The sequence below is a fragment of the Buceros rhinoceros genome, unplaced genomic scaffold, assembly GCF_000710305.1.
Source record: "Buceros rhinoceros silvestris isolate BGI_N320 unplaced genomic scaffold, ASM71030v1 scaffold3657, whole genome shotgun sequence".
In the NCBI taxonomy this organism is placed as follows: Eukaryota; Metazoa; Chordata; class Aves; order Bucerotiformes; family Bucerotidae; genus Buceros; species Buceros rhinoceros.
The window spans coordinates 12,995-25,412 of NW_010420272.1; the positions used below are offsets into that span (position 1 = coordinate 12,995).

A 12,418-nucleotide genomic window follows, 5' to 3' on the forward strand; every position below is an offset into this window, starting at 1 on the left:
CGAGGCAAAGTAAGGGACGGGCCTCCCCCAGCCGCTGCTTTGCCTTCCTCAGGAGCAAAAACACCTCTGCCCTGTATCGCCACGGCAGGCACCAGCTGCAGCTCTGCAAACAGGCGGCTGGGAGACAACCCTGGGCGTACCCTGGGCTCTTGTGCTGTTCACATACACCTCGTCAGCGTCTGTGGTCCCTGTTGGGGTGGGGAAATCAACTCAATTACCAGAGCCTGGGTCCAGCCCTTCTTCAGTGCTGATCTCGCTGCAACATGTGTGCATGCGTCCCACCTCTTACCCCTCCTCTTCGTCGGGACAACTCTTGTTCGACTTTAGAGGAAACACGCCTCCCTCCCAGGAAAGCCATTTTTAGTATCAGCTGGACCACAACAGATTCATTTCTGCCTGTAATTTCAGTCAAGAGCTGGATACAGAATTTTTAATCTGCCCCTTTCTCACCATTCCCACCCGGATTTAGATAACTAGCGTAGCCCAGTTCTTAAACTTTTGATTTAACACCTTTCACCTTTGACTTTCTTTTCCCCCTGAAACCGTAGCTGGCAGTCGTGTAGAAGGTTAGACCCAGACCTTGGGAAGCAAGGCAAGCACTTTGCTGCTGGCATTTCTTCACAGCCAGCTTTTGCAGAAGTACGTGATAAACACGGTACTCGGATGGAAGGAGCTTTGATCATGGGCAGAAACAGGAATTAAGGAGAAAGCGAGTCCTGGGAACCACGGCCCTCATACCGGATGGATGCGCATTAGTTGGTTACAAATGGTTGTCAGGTGACAGCAAAATGTCCCAAAATGAAAACCTCGTAATTACTGACCCACCAAGGAGTAAGACAGGTGTGTTTACTTGGTACGGTTTATGATGGCCACAAACTAAGAGGAACGCAATCATGTTGGTGGCAGTGTCTCTGATTTCTTTCTCTGAAAGAAAAACACACTCCAGGCCCATAAAACTAATTTGGAACCTCAGATCTCTGAAAGCCTTTCCCTCTGAAAGGGAGATAAATGTGTGGAGTATTCTGTAAGTACCCAGCGCTCAGAAATGAGCCTGCTCTGCAGAAATAGTTCTGCTACTATTCTGGGGAAATGATGCTGTGCCAGCCATCTGTTATGCCAGACACGGGGATGAGGAAAGAAGCTGGACCAGGCAATATTTAAAGGAAGAAAACCAAAAGAAAACACAAAACCTGCTAACCGCATCCCTTAGATCACAAATGTCCAAGGAAAAGTTTGGCTCTGGGTGTTTGTGTTTGTCCTTTAGGCAGCACTAGAGCATAGGTCGGGATGAGGGTAAAGAAAAGGAAGGACACACACACGCCCCCCCACACACACCTTTGTTGCACAAAGCGGGGAGAGGTGGCAGCGAGCTGCAGGGTGGGGATCAACTTCCCCAGCCACCAGCACCTTGTGGAAGAGGATGATGTCCGCGGCCGGTGGGTATTGCATGGAGGAAGAGGGGTTTGGGCATTCCTAATGTCCTACAGGAACTGAAACGCACGGCAGGAGCCTTTGACAGCGCAGATGAGGTTGCAGGCTGCCAGCTCCTGTCCCCTGGGGAGGTACTTGGCCTGAAGACAGGCTGTGCCACCGCCTCGGCTGAACACCACTGACAGGGGACGTGGGCTCTTCCTCCGCAGCAGGTGCCTCCGCTCTGTCCCTGCGACTGGCAGGGGGAGACGGCCAGTGCTCGGGCCGCGTTGAGGTCTACCACAACGGCAGCTGGGGAACAGTCTGCGACGATGGCTGGGAGCTGGCGAGCGCCAAGGTGGTGTGTAGGATGATGGGCTGTGGAGAAGCTCTGGTGGCTCTGACCGAAGCCCAGTACGGTCAAGGCTCTGGGAACATCTTCCTCGATGACGTGCAGTGCCGAGGGGATGAAGACAACCTGTGGGACTGTGCCCACAGGGGGATCGCTGTCCATGACTGCCATCATGAGGAGGATGCCAGCGTCATTTGCGCAGGTACAATAGCACGTCTCTCGGAAACTACCGCTTCCTGAGCAGCACAAGCTTGCCCGCAGCTCAGATTTTGTTGCCCAACTTGTTTCCACCAGTGGAAGTGTTTCAGGCATGAAATCAAGACCTATGAGAACTGTGGTTTAGCGCATTTTTTCTTCTTGTTAACTCATGCATTTTCTTCACACAAGTCTGTGGTTTAATTTTGATTTTATTTATTTATTTGGCTAACTGGAATATCATTGTGAATTTTATCTGATGCCATTTCCTACGCTGCTACCTGGCTGCTTTATGCATTACTGTTTGCATCATAATTTCACATCACAGAATCATTTTGGTTGGAAGAGACTTTTAGGATCATCAGGTCCAACCATTCACTCTGCACTGCCAGGGTCCCTAAACCATGTCCCTCAGCGCCACAGCTACGTGTTTTCAGAATACACTCAGGGATGGGGACTCCACCACTGCTCTGAGCAGCCTGGGCCAGGGCTTCACAACACTTTCGGGGAAAACAATTGTTCCTTATGTCCAGCCTGAACCTCCCCTGGCACAACTTGAGGCAATTTTCTCTCGTACTGTCACTTGTTACTTGGGAGAAGAGACCAACCCCACACCCACCCCTCCAGGCTCAACCCCCACGGGTCCCTCAGCCACTCCCCAGCACACTGTGCTCCAGGCCCTGCACCAGGTTCATTGCTCTTCTCTGGACACACTCATCACTATTGTATTTCAGTCCTCCTAGTCCTGTTTTCTCACAGATTATGAACCATGACTAGCAAGCCAAATTTCCTTTTTGTGCTTTTAGTAAGAAATTACTTTCAGCAACTCCCTTTAGGGTTTTTCCAATCAATTCCCAGTTTTCCAACAATTCTGTATTCTGACTGGAAACACGTACCGTTGGAGAGCCGGCATCGCTGCAGCGTCTGCGCCGATGGTGTCACGGCAAGCGATGGTCCATGGACAGAGCTCATCCGTGCGGCAGGCACTCCATGAGCCTGAAACGGCTGAGGTGACGCATCATTTCTTAGGGGCCCTGGCAGGGTGAACAGCTGGACTCGATGATCTTAAGGGTCTCTTCCAACCTAAATGATCTCGTGACACCTGCAAGGCAACCACAGCCATTAACAGCTGCCTTTTGAAAAAGGCCTTGCAGCCTTCTCCCGTCGGGGGATGCTGCTGCCAGAGGTGGGCAGGGTTGCTCTATACCATCACTGCTTTCTCGTTTCTCACATAGTAACTGGGGAATGTTACTAAGCATCCTCTGTAGTCAAACCAGAAATTCACTTTTCTGTTCCCTTTCCTAGAGCCCGCTCCAGGCACAGTCACAACGGAGCCCGTTCCAGCTGGTGAGTTCTCCCCAGGTGGGTCTTGCAAAGCTTTCACAGCTGATGTATTTTACCTGGAAACCTAAGCCCTGATAGGAAGGGAAAGATCTATGGGCAAAAATTTGAAAGCAAATGCATGTAAGATGGGTTTCTGAGATAACCTGAGGCTTACCTCAGAGTTCTGCTGTTGAAGAATACTGCTATCAATAGAAATGGTTATGTAGCTACAGACACATACATTAGAGCCTGAAAAAGAAAAAAAAAACCTTTAGATTTACTCCGAGGTGTACACGACACACTCTGAGAGTAAGGATTGATGATAGCTGCTGAACTGACACGATGCCACTTGTTACAACAAGATTAATTTCACGTTTTCCACCTCTGAGGAGGAACACGCAACCACAGGCAGGGTTCCCAGGCACCCTCCAGGGTGGTGGCCAGACCACACGCTGGTTTACACAACTGCCAGCTGATGGGTAAAGTGTAGCTGGGCTGGGGATATTGTACCAGGCGTAACTACACCTCAGGAGAAGGCTGCTTTGCTTTGTCGATCCACGCTTTGCTGCTCAGGGTTGGACGAATTACTGAGCGTGGCTTTTGTTTTCTCTCTGGCAGTCCCGGCTGGGTCCTCGACAGCTGCAGCACCAGGTAGTTATTGCTGTCACTTGTTACAGAATCACGGAATCGTTTGGGTTGCAGGAGACCTTTAAGATCATCAAGTCCAGCCGCTTACCCAGCATTGCCAAGCGACGATCCGTGGTGGGCAGAGGTGACCACGAAGGACAGCAGGATCGCTGGCTCACACCGTGCTCCCGGACCGACTCGAGGCGTTACCTGCCAGGCACTCGGCTGCCAGAGCTGTGCCCTCTCAGCTGCGTTAGCTGTTTCCCTGCCCAAGCTCAGGGTCTTGCTGGAGGGTTTTCCAGAGGGGACGCACTGCATCGCGCCGGCTGTGTCACCGCAGCGTGTGCGTTCACAGCCACATGCGGTGACACTCGTGCTTGCAGCCAAGTCTTCCTGGTTACACACGTGGCTCTGTGTGATATTGCAAATGTCCACAACTGCTGCCATGGGTCTCAGGGCAAAAGTATACATTTAAAATGCAGACAATATTTAATTTTGTGTTTTCTTTCTCACAGTAACCGTCTCTCCCACTCCTGAACCAGCAGACATCACCACTTGTAAGTAATACAACGTTACTCTGCCTCACACGCTTAGTTGTCTGCCCAGCTTCTGATGAAGTATTGCCTGGCTCCAGCTCCACTGTACAATCTCATGGATTTAACCACTAATCCAGATCGCCTCTCCCTTGGCTTCCACACACAGCGAAAGAGGGAAGGGGGCTTGGGGAGAAGGGGACAGGAGAAACATCTGCAAAGCACTAGGGAGGGGGGAACCGCCGCGGCAGGCACACTGCACCAACATAAACTCAGATTTGCGCTCAGTCACCCCATCCCAAGATATCCAGCCTTCCTGCACCCCCCAAAGCTGCATCCCCATCACTGCACGCACCGGGCAGTGCGGGAGCCGCCGGGTCCAACGCCCACGGAGGCACCGTGCGGCGCACGGCACTGCTAGGGGCACCACACAGAAACGGTACTTCATACTGTCACCCCCGGCACCCAAACTGCTGTGTAGGAAACATCCCACGGGTTTCCAGAGCCTTCCACGGGGCAGGTCAGGAGCCTGCCAGAGGAAGCCTACACGGGGATGTGTTCTCCTCCCACTGAGGCTGCTCACGTTCCTGCCAGACTTTGCTAACGCCTGCCCGGGGCAGCGGCAGCATCTTCCAGTGGCTGTGGCCAATCACTACTCGGAGAGACCTGCAGGTCCCCAGCGGTTCGGGTGGTTCCCAGTGCTGGGACAATGCTAGCCTGCAGGTTTGTTTTCTCCCACGTCTCAGATCAGCCCCTGAGAAAAGATGACACCCGAAGCAGCAGCTACGGGTGACTTTAGCTTTAGTGGAATCGGTCGAGGGCTTGATCCTGGCAGCAAGCTGCTGACTCCCTTCCCGTTAACGGTCCTTGCTCTGCTCACGCTAACAGATCAGGTACTGAAGTGTGGCTTTTATTTTCTCTTTGACAGTCCCAGCCGAGACCATGACAGCTGAAAACAAAGGTACTGGTTTCTGATCCGTTCTCGAGCTGCCATGAGCAGCTCGTGGTTTATCATGTGAGCCATCAATGTGTTTAAAACGTGGACAATGTTTAATCTCATGTTTTTTCCTCTCACAGCAGCAAACTCATTCACTCTGTCAGTCGCTCCAACTCCTGAAGTAGCAGCCACCACCACCCGTAAGTAATGCAGCATCCCTTGGGTTTACAGCCTTAATCCTCAATCAAAGCTGTGATCTGATGGTAGACAAACTACACCAGCATAAACCCGGATTCCATACTGGTTTTTATACAGATTTGATACTCAGATAAACTTTAGATCACAGACTGGTTTGGATGGGACAGGATCTTTCAAGCGCACCCAGTCCCACCCCCTGCAGAGAGCAGGGACATCTGCACCCAGAGCAGGGGCCTCAGAGCCCCAAGGTCCAACCTGACCAGGGATGGGGACAGGGATGGGGCTGCTCCCACCTCTCGGGGCAACCTGGGCCAGGGGCTCACCACCCTCAGTGTACAGAATTTGAACTAAGGATCCTCTCACACCCAGAAAGCCTCCCAGCACTTTCACAGCTGGATCTCCACTGGAAGCTGAGCCAGCGGGAGTCCTTCTGACGTACTCGGTGGTATTGAGTTTGAACCTTAGTTCCCTGCAGTGGGATTTACCTCCCGAAATTTCTGAACTGCAAGTTCTGCTCATTAATTGAAAACGCTCTGCCTCGGGTGCTGGGACACCAGCCCAAGGTTTGCTGTCCAGCGTCTGGCCCCATCAGCTACACATCGGTATCGGGCACTCAGCTGCCTCAGAAACACGCACATACTTGCGTTGACAACACGCAGGAAACTGAACCTCAGACACAAAGTGTGTATTTGAGCGTGGGACTACCTGCCTGCACAGAGGAATAAACAGAATTAAACCTTGTTCCTATTAACACTAGTAGTATGTCATCAGGAGTACCCAAGCCCCTACACTTTTCTCAGTACGAGTCCAGGACGCTCGGTTCCTCAGAACCGCTGTTACCAACACTGCCTAGTGCTGACGCCGCCAGCTGATGACAATGTATATCAAATTACATAAAAGTCCACTTCTTCCTCATTCAGCCTCATTTTTTTTTTTTTTTCTTGCATTAAAAGCCCCTCAGAAAAGAAAGCCAGCCCCCACAAGCCCAGGTAAGGCATTCTCATTCTCTCTTTCTCACGACTCCTCCTCGGGGCAGCATGTGCTGGGTAGGGGGTGTGAGCTGGGAAAGCCTGGCGGCTTAATGCCAGCAGGTATCGGAGTCCAGAAGACAGGGGGAAGCAGGAGAGGCCGGGAGCAGACAGAGAGCTTGGGGATGCCACTGCTCAGCCAAGGACCACGCGCTGCTGATACAGGGGCTGGCAGCCGAACCACCCGTGGTGGTAACGTCCAGGGGATGAGCCATGTCTGCACCTCTGATGGAAAAAAACACATCTTGACATCAAATTTCATCTTCCCCAGTCAACCTGACCTACCTGCCCCAATACATGCAGTGGATGTTACTGCGGTACCTAACTGGCCTGTGCCCGCTGAGGAGGCCCGGGATGCCAAGCATACAACTACAAGGGTAAGCATTTATTCACGGGCATGAGGTGTCCCAGCCGAGCCGGGACACCCTGAACGTGGTTTAACACGGGGTCCTTACACCCTTCAGACATTCAGGTATGACACGATCGCCCAATCGCTCACATCCATGCTACTGATCATTAACCATGGTAAAACCTCGCACAACGACTCTCTCTCTGCAGCACTCCCGCTGTCCCTGGAGCCGGTCTTGCTGGAGTTACTGGTCTGTGACACCAGACGATGCTGGGAGGGTTTCAAAGATGGGTCAGAGGGGCTGGAAGGCTGGTGCTACCTTGGCTGTCCCGGGGAGTCCTTCAGGGACCGCGCTAAGCTCCCACGGAGCAAAGTCCTCCTTTCCAGGGCCAGGCTGTCCTTTAGTTTGTTGTAATCAAGCATGAACACCACCAGAGCCTCCAGTAAAATCCCACCACCTCATTACATCACCGTTTATAACGTGAACTAATATATATTCACAAAGGGAATGCACTTCCAGCTCCTAAAGACTGACTGATAGAAGAGTTGGGGAAGGGAATTTTCATAACTGTGACCACCAGAGATCCTACACCGATGCCAGAGGCAGGGAGGAGACACCTGGGCAACCCCCGAGGCTGGCCTGGGGTTGGCTCCTGCGCCACGTTTCACACACCATGCAAAGGCTGTGGCACCAGAAGGCTGGTGGCAGCACATGGGTTTGAAACTACCACACACCAAAACGCCGTCAAAGTTATTGAGGAAAAACATTTTTAAAAATATTTTTAAAGGCTGCTACTGGCTGATGCCACCCGTGGCTTCGTGAACACCGAGACTCGGGAAGGTGACATCCACGGCACAAACAATTCTGTTTCTAAAAGCTCATTATCCTGAATCACAGGATATTACCAGCCTCCCCCACTTCACACACTCGCCCACCCCTTCCCTGTCGTAACCCTTCCTCACTGGGTCACCCGCTGCGCGGCTAGATGGGCCCCAGACAGAGTCTCGGCAGTGGGTTACGTACAGCCGCGACGTGCAAAGCGCTGGGGAGGGGGTTCATCGGGCTGGGGGTTAGTGCGCTCACCACGCCGAGGAGACCCCCAGCGAGCCTTCGCTGGCCAGGCGACAGTCGGGGGGAAGGGTCAGCCTTCCTCCACGGCTCCGTGACACAGCCCCTCCACGGGGCTCAGCCACCGTTCCCCACGGGGTTCTTTTCCCTTTGAGACTTTCTGCCTCCCCACGGTGGTGTTTTCCCTCCTGAGTCCTTGAGCCTCTGACGGAACCTCAGTCAACAGTAACTGACTTGTCAGTAATTTCACCTCCCTTATCTCGCCTGGCTCTGCGGACTTTCTCACAAGCCAGCAATGTCCTCAGCTGGCACCTGTGGATGGGCCATCTCAGGTGACTCAGGATCCTCCAGCAGGGCAGCTGAGCCCTCTTACTCCTTAGGAGAAGGTTCAGCCATACTTTGCAGCTCTGAACTCAGAGCCCATCGAGCTGTGACCTATCCCCACGCAGTGGAAGGACCCAGCTCTGGCACCTCCCATGGCAGAAATACAGAACACACAGGAACGCTGGTGCTCAAACCCTACCCGGCGTTACAGCGTCCCCGCGCCGGGGAAACTCTGTCTGGGTGATTTAGTGTCAAATCCGCCTTCTCTGACTCACCTTCTCTGCAGCTATTTACAGACGTGAGTGGGGTCTCTCCAAACTCGCATGACTTTATGACTGAAACATTTGATTGGTCAGAAGAGAGTAAAGAAAACATCTCAACAACCATTTCTAAATAGTTCCTCACCCGTGCCTGACTTCATACGGACACCACCAAATTCATACACCAAAGACACGGTCCTGAAACTGTGTACTTGAGTGACCACCTGCGAGCAGCAGCAGGGTTTAAAGTGAACAACTGGGACAAAGACACAGTTGGGTTGGTTGGCTTTTCACATTTAATTCTCCATAATATTCTGCCAGGGAAGAACAATTGGCAAAAATTCTCAAAAGGTATTTCACAAATTATGTGAAAACTGTAGAGGAGGATGAAGCATCTGATTAAAGGGGTTTTCTCCTCTGTGTTCAGAAATTTCTGAGGTTTCTTGTAACCAATGAAACACATGGGGTTAGCGACCAGTTTTTGGTGACAGGTTTTGTATGACAATTATATGTGGGGTTTTTTTTTTTCCTTTTTTCCTTCTCAGGTGTGTCAGAGACCCAACCTGTGGCAACTACTATTCGCCAGGCCAGAGGGTTCTCCAGTTCAAGTTCAATGGTCCCATATACCCCAGAGTTTGCCTACGGTGCGAAGTATCAGGGTGCAACAGCTACAGTTACCCGTACTACCACCACCACGGCTACGTGAGAGGCAAAAGAAGCACAAAGAAGGATGTTATTATTATTATCGTACCCAAATAACAACAGCCCAATGGTGCTTCTAACCATAACGCGATGTTGATCACTTATCTACGCGATCTCCACTAACGCATTCTACCAGGGGGTGTAAATCTAAGGGTACTGTAATCTCACTGTGCTTGTGTTCCTCAATTCCTGACCTTCCAGTTCCACGTTGCAGATCTGTAGTTCTCTAAACTCCAGTAAACGTTCTCAGTGACAAAGGTTGCTTGCACTGGCTGGCTGGTTTTTCACATCAAGACCTTGCTTCCCCTCTCGCGGTTCCTCCAGTTCTCCCCGTTGTACCAAACAGCTCAAACACTGAGCGTTTGAGGAGGACAAACCCGCCTTACAGCTGCTTTCTGAGCTCCCGGGGAGACATCAATCACAGCATCCCTCGTAACCAGGAACGTCTGAGCAGTTACCTTACATAGGAACTCAAAAACATTTGGAAAAAATACCGTCCACATACTGAGATACCATCTCTGCAATACCTGTAAGCCATCATGAACTTCCCACGTGTCAGGATTTATTACTGGAGATTAGAACTGTAAAAAAATCATACATCTAAATTTACTTCGTTATAAGCATTTGCTTCACCCCTTTTCTTTCAGTATCTGTTAAAGTTATATCACCTCAAGCCAAGAACATTCGTGTTAAATTGTCGTATTTGAAATGACTTACTGGGGAAAAAATAATGGAAATTAACAATTTTCAGTTCATAAGAGACAAGATCAAGAAATCCCCTTTTCCCAGGCACTTTTCCTTTGATGCTTCACCCCTTCCAACAAGGGGCTGTAACCATTCGGAAGCCCAGCTCCTCCCAGAATAACTCAGCCAGCTCCCAAAGGCCACGATCCCGCAGATCTCCCCCGAAGGCCCCATCTCACCTCCCACCTGGGGGTGAAGCCTTGGCATTGCCCGAGCGGGCTCACGGCCAATGTCCTCGTCCTGCCGCTCCGCAATGCCTGTCCTGAGCCAGAGTGTTTCCTAATCTTACTTAGTGCCCTCGGAACTCCATCACACTCACACCCCGCTGCTCTGCTGCTCACGGGTAGCGACTTAGAGCGCTTGCAATCACATTTTCCCTGCTCCCTGGGTTGCAGGCAGTGAGAGCAAGTGCCCATAAGGATGGTGTCACAACCGCTGATTCTCGTACTGAGAGGCAGAGCTGTTCGCTCTGAGGATCTGCTGTGGTGAGACACCTTCCCGACAGTCACTCTCACCCCATCTTCCCGGACTTCCACGAAGATTTGCTGGCCCCTGTGAGGTAGGAGTGGAAATTCAAAGCGGGCCATTACTATTTTGGCATCGCTTGATACCTGAACACATCACACCAGCTGAACACGGGCTTAACGTGGAAGATTCGAAAACACCTTGGACACTCAGATCTGTAGGGGTCCAGTCCCTCGGTATCAACTCCACAAGAAAACTTCCCAATCATCCACACGCAAGGAGTTGCACACAGTCTGCCTACCAACCTGCAACCACCAGGGCAGTGGAGCCACAGCATCTTGGTCTTGGTTCTGATGGACACGGCGTAGATTGGCAGGGCTCCACACACCAGTTCACACATTAAATGCGCACAAAACGGACGTTAGCATTTGAAAACTCCTTGCCAAGCACGTGTGTGGGTTTCAGAAGTGAAAGGCTACACAGACTAAATGCAAATTTAGCATTTCCAGAAGCTAAAGGGAATTCAAATGCTATGCAGCATCTTTATTCAATGCCTCCATGTCTCAAGGCAGTGTCAGAACATTGTCACGATGAAGAGAGCTGCATTCAAAATCCTGATAGTCAGTTAAAAACAAGAGAGAACCGTTGTAAGGCAGGCACAGGTCAGAGGTGAGCAACAAGGTCATCACACGTACCGTATCGGTTTGACTTTTCCCGTACGCTGGGAAGAGACGCTGTTTGCCCAGCTGTGGGGACCTGCTGGGAAGAATCCCACGGGCAGGCTCCCGCGTGCGCCCCAGCTGCTCCACACCCTGCCAGGACCGAACCGAGCCAAGGTCAGGGGAACGGCCCATCTGCGGCACCGGCACCTCCGCAGCCTCCGGAAGCTTTAAAGGTTGGGTGAGCGCTGCTGCTGTCGGAAACGCTCTGCATTTCAAGAGCTTTGCTCCTTGTGGAAAGACAGGCCAAGTAGGGTAAGCGTCTTGGAACAACAGACACTCGTTAGACTCGTGCTAGAAGGAATTGAGTCTCTCGGCACTGTGCTCGTTCCCTTTCTGGGGAAGGAGAGGCTTATTCTCTTTATTTTTTGTAGCTTCTACCACGGGACTAGAAGTTTTACCTGCAAAGTGGTTGCAGTGCAGCTGCCTCCTTTTAAATCCATGCTAACAGGAATCTGCCCTCATTCATCCACAAATGCTTCAGCTACAGGAAACTATCCCTCGTGACAACCCTGTTATGACAGTCCCACCTCACAACCTGAGGGATCCTCAGCAAGGCCAGGAATGATTTGCCCAGCACAGCCTTACCAATAGGTGTCCAAATGAAGGTGGGAAAAGACCAAGCGCCAAGAGCAAACTGGTGAACGTGTCTCTCAAGGGAGCGTGGCAATCCCTCCCAGAACGTTCTGCGCCTGCCAACACACCCCATCGGACACTCAACGAAACCAGCTGAACAAGCTGCTTTGAACCCCAGGAGCTGGCAGAAGCAGTTACACCGACCCCACGCAGTGCGTCGTAAAACAAACGGGCACAGCTGTTATTTTCTCATTTCTATCTGGGAAAGAGAAGCGGTTACGGAGAGATTAACCCCTCCCTCCGCCACACCACGTAATACACCTGGTTATGAAAGAGCAGGAGGTATAAAAGTTAGCAAAGCCAAACCTCCCCCAGCTGCCACCGAAATGCAGGCGCTCCGACAGCTCCTCCTCCTGCCTCTCCTCGCTGCTCTGGCTCTCCCTGAAGACAACGCAGTAGAACGCACGGGTATGGAAATCCAGCCTTTTTCTTTTTTCACCTGCAGAATTTCATTAATTGTCCCTCAATGGGTGTTTTATAGACAGCTGGAAGGAAAAATGTTAAACATACATCTAAAATTGCATCTCAGCCCAAGGGGTAGCAGTGT

General features: G+C 51.5%; 2 protein-coding genes across 2 annotated transcripts in view; both read left to right on the plus strand.

Annotated features, from left to right (window-relative positions):
* The window catches only part of LOC104496153 (deleted in malignant brain tumors 1 protein-like), a gene marked incomplete at its 5' end in the record, with an annotated part of 7,900 nt that extends 5,170 nt beyond the window's left edge, over positions 1-2,730 (plus strand). Inside the window, 2 exons of the mRNA XM_010139235.1 lie at positions 1,674-1,964; positions 2,717-2,730. Of these exons, the coding sequence (XP_010137537.1) occupies positions 1,674-1,964; positions 2,717-2,730 (305 nt within the window). The remainder of the gene's footprint in view (positions 1-1,673; positions 1,965-2,716) is intronic.
* A 159-nt stretch (positions 2,731-2,889) lies between these two features.
* CUZD1 (CUB and zona pellucida-like domains 1) overlaps positions 2,890-12,418 on the plus strand; it is a 17,818-nt gene continuing 8,289 nt past the window's right edge. The window contains exons 1-3 of the mRNA XM_010139236.1: positions 2,890-2,967; positions 3,263-3,304; positions 3,899-4,042. Coding sequence (XP_010137538.1) covers positions 2,890-2,967; positions 3,263-3,304; positions 3,899-4,042 — 264 coding nt within the window. The remainder of the gene's footprint in view (positions 2,968-3,262; positions 3,305-3,898; positions 4,043-12,418) is intronic.